The sequence below is a fragment of the Engystomops pustulosus genome, unplaced genomic scaffold (assembly GCF_040894005.1).
Source record: "Engystomops pustulosus unplaced genomic scaffold, aEngPut4.maternal MAT_SCAFFOLD_849, whole genome shotgun sequence".
Classification (NCBI taxonomy): domain Eukaryota; kingdom Metazoa; phylum Chordata; class Amphibia; order Anura; family Leptodactylidae; genus Engystomops; species Engystomops pustulosus.
In genome coordinates, this window is record NW_027285728.1 from 1 (window position 1) to 2,602 (window position 2,602).

Genomic DNA, 2,602 nt, shown 5'->3' on the forward strand with positions numbered 1-2,602 from the left:
AGAAATAGCCTTCAGCTCTCATTCAAAGAAAAGTCTTTAAAAAATGATGGCTAAAAGCTTATTAATTTCTATGGTCTATTCTCAAATGCACCCGTTTAAATTAATGTCCATTCAATGTATGTGTTTGGTAAACCCATGGGCATAAATTTGAGGGTATGGAAGGTGTGGTCACACCTGGGTCTCCCATAAGATGTATCTTCCTCAAATTAGGAGACTACTATAATAATTACACCTTCAGACTGGTACAGGTTTGGCTTTGGGGCTTCATGTTACATATGAGACCATCTCGGTTTGCCACAAATTTTCCATGCACAATAAAATATAAATTGTAGTAAGTAAATACTTATATATATTCAGATCTTTTGTGGTAAATTTACTTTTATTTATTTATCTGCATTTGTAAAAGAATGCTTCCTTAAATTCTAGGATGGTAATTTCATGTTGTTATCTGTTTGTCTCCACAGAGCTGATACACAATGAACTGGGCAGGATTATATGGCATCTTGAGTGGTGTAAATCGCCATTCCACAGGGATTGGGCGAATATGGCTCTCTGTGGTTTTCATCTTTCGTATCATGGTTCTTGTTGTGGCTGCAGAGAGTGTCTGGGGAGATGAGAAGTCATCGTTCACCTGTAATACACAACAACCTGGATGTAACAGTGTTTGCTACGACCACTTCTTTCCAATCTCTCACATTCGTCTGTGGGCCCTTCAGCTTATCATCGTCTCCACGCCTGCACTTCTTGTGGCCATGCACGTGGCTCATCTGCAGCATCAGGAGAAGAGGGTGTTACGTATGACCGGCCATGACGATCCCAAAGAACTCGCAGATGTAAAAAAACAAAAAATCAGAATCTCGGGCACTCTGTGGTGGACATATACACTGAGTGTGATTTTCAGAATCATCTTTGAAGCAGCCTTCATGTACATATTCTACCTCATCTACCCTGGTTATGCCATGATTCGACTGGTCAAATGTAGTGCATACCCCTGCCCCAACACAGTGGACTGTTTTGTGTCTCGTCCTACAGAGAAAACTATCTTTACAGTCTTCATGCTCTCAGCTTCAGGAGTCTGCATTGTTCTAAATGTGGCTGAAGTCTTCTTCCTCATTGCTAAGGCCTGTACTCGCAGAAGCCAGAGGCACGGGGACTCCTACCGTGATAAGGAGCATCGGCAAAATGAAATGAACACCCTGCTGGTTGGAGACATCAAGAGGACCCCAGGCAGCCAGGAGAAAGCAGAACTTTGTACAACATCCTAAGTGCCAAATATCTTCACCGACTAAAGTGATACTAGTTACCTGCCGGATAGGACATTTCCATTAGGAAGTCACTTACAGGACAATTTGTGTTTTGACTGTGAAGGGCAAAGAAATAACTAATTTTAAACTGCAATATTTGCACAAGTTGCAGCAAGAACGTCCTAATCATCATAGTAACAGGGCCGCATATACAATATATTGTATCTTTGTCACCGATCCTGTTTAGGGCTTGTCTAGGTAATGCTCACCAATTGTCCACAGCCCTCCTTGAACTGGTGCTTTTTTGCAGTATTTTTAATAACACATGAGGGGGTGGGGGCATTTTTATGTTCTAAAGGGATGGAAGGAAGATTTTGAAAAACACATGTATTTGTATTGTTATTGGTTTGAGATTTTGTTTTAATATTTTATGTGATTTATTTTAGAACCACGGAATAAAATAGTAAACACATTTAGTACATACAATTTTGTCTTTTTTTTTTTTTTTGCTTCAACATGTTTTACTTTAATTTTTATGTAACATTTTTTAACTTTTTAAAAAAACAGGTATAAATTAGCGCAATGATAAGAGAATCATTATAAAAACAAAAAAAGAAACAGAATGTACAGAATACAATCTGACCAAAGGGCCTGATTCCTATCCACTGGAAGTAAACAAAGATGGTGCTTATTTAATGACAACAAGAAGAGATCTAGAAAACTTGAGCAATTCAAAGTGTATTGGAACATTTAATATCTTTTCATCAAAATTATAATATAAATTTTTTTGAAACTGAACATCCCCTTTAAAGGAAATCTACAATCAAAATCAAGCATGATAAACCCAGGACACCTACTCATAGATTTATGCACCGTAACTCTGGTGGTCTTCTATATTTGTTATCCATGGTCTCCTTCCATCTAAAATTGACTTTTAAAATTATATTATACTGATTAGCTCTGTGGGATGTTATTGCATAGCACATTTTAGTGCATTGTCCTGTCTCCCTTTTCCTGGTTGACATGTCTCACTACTAGGACAAGCTTCTCTCTGGAACATTGAGAGAGAGTTTTAATACATCTTAGGGCACTAAATGTCATGTGACCAGGATGATGTCATCTAAGGTCCCTTAACCCAGTTACATTTGCAATGTCTATTCCATGTATGTAAATTTAATATAGTTTCATCAAAATAATAATATTAATTTTTTTGAAACCACAGCATGCCTCCATGGAGAATAGGGAGGAGTAGAACTCCATGGAGGGATGCTGTGATTTCATGTGATCAGATACATACTTGGTGTAGACGTTGCAAATGTAACTGGGTTAAAGGACCGTAGATGACATCACCCTGGGCA

The 2,602-nt window shown here is 38.0% G+C and overlaps 1 protein-coding gene across 1 annotated transcript; it reads left to right on the forward strand.

The window, feature by feature from the left end:
- Window positions 1-432: 432 nt before the first annotated feature.
- Window positions 433-1,719, forward strand: LOC140112549 (gap junction beta-1 protein-like). The gene has a single exon (XM_072132531.1). It carries the CDS (start codon window positions 477-479, stop codon window positions 1,263-1,265), a length of 789 nt encoding a protein of 262 aa, XP_071988632.1. The 5' UTR covers window positions 433-476; the 3' UTR covers window positions 1,266-1,719.
- The last annotated feature ends 883 nt before the right edge of the window (window positions 1,720-2,602 follow it).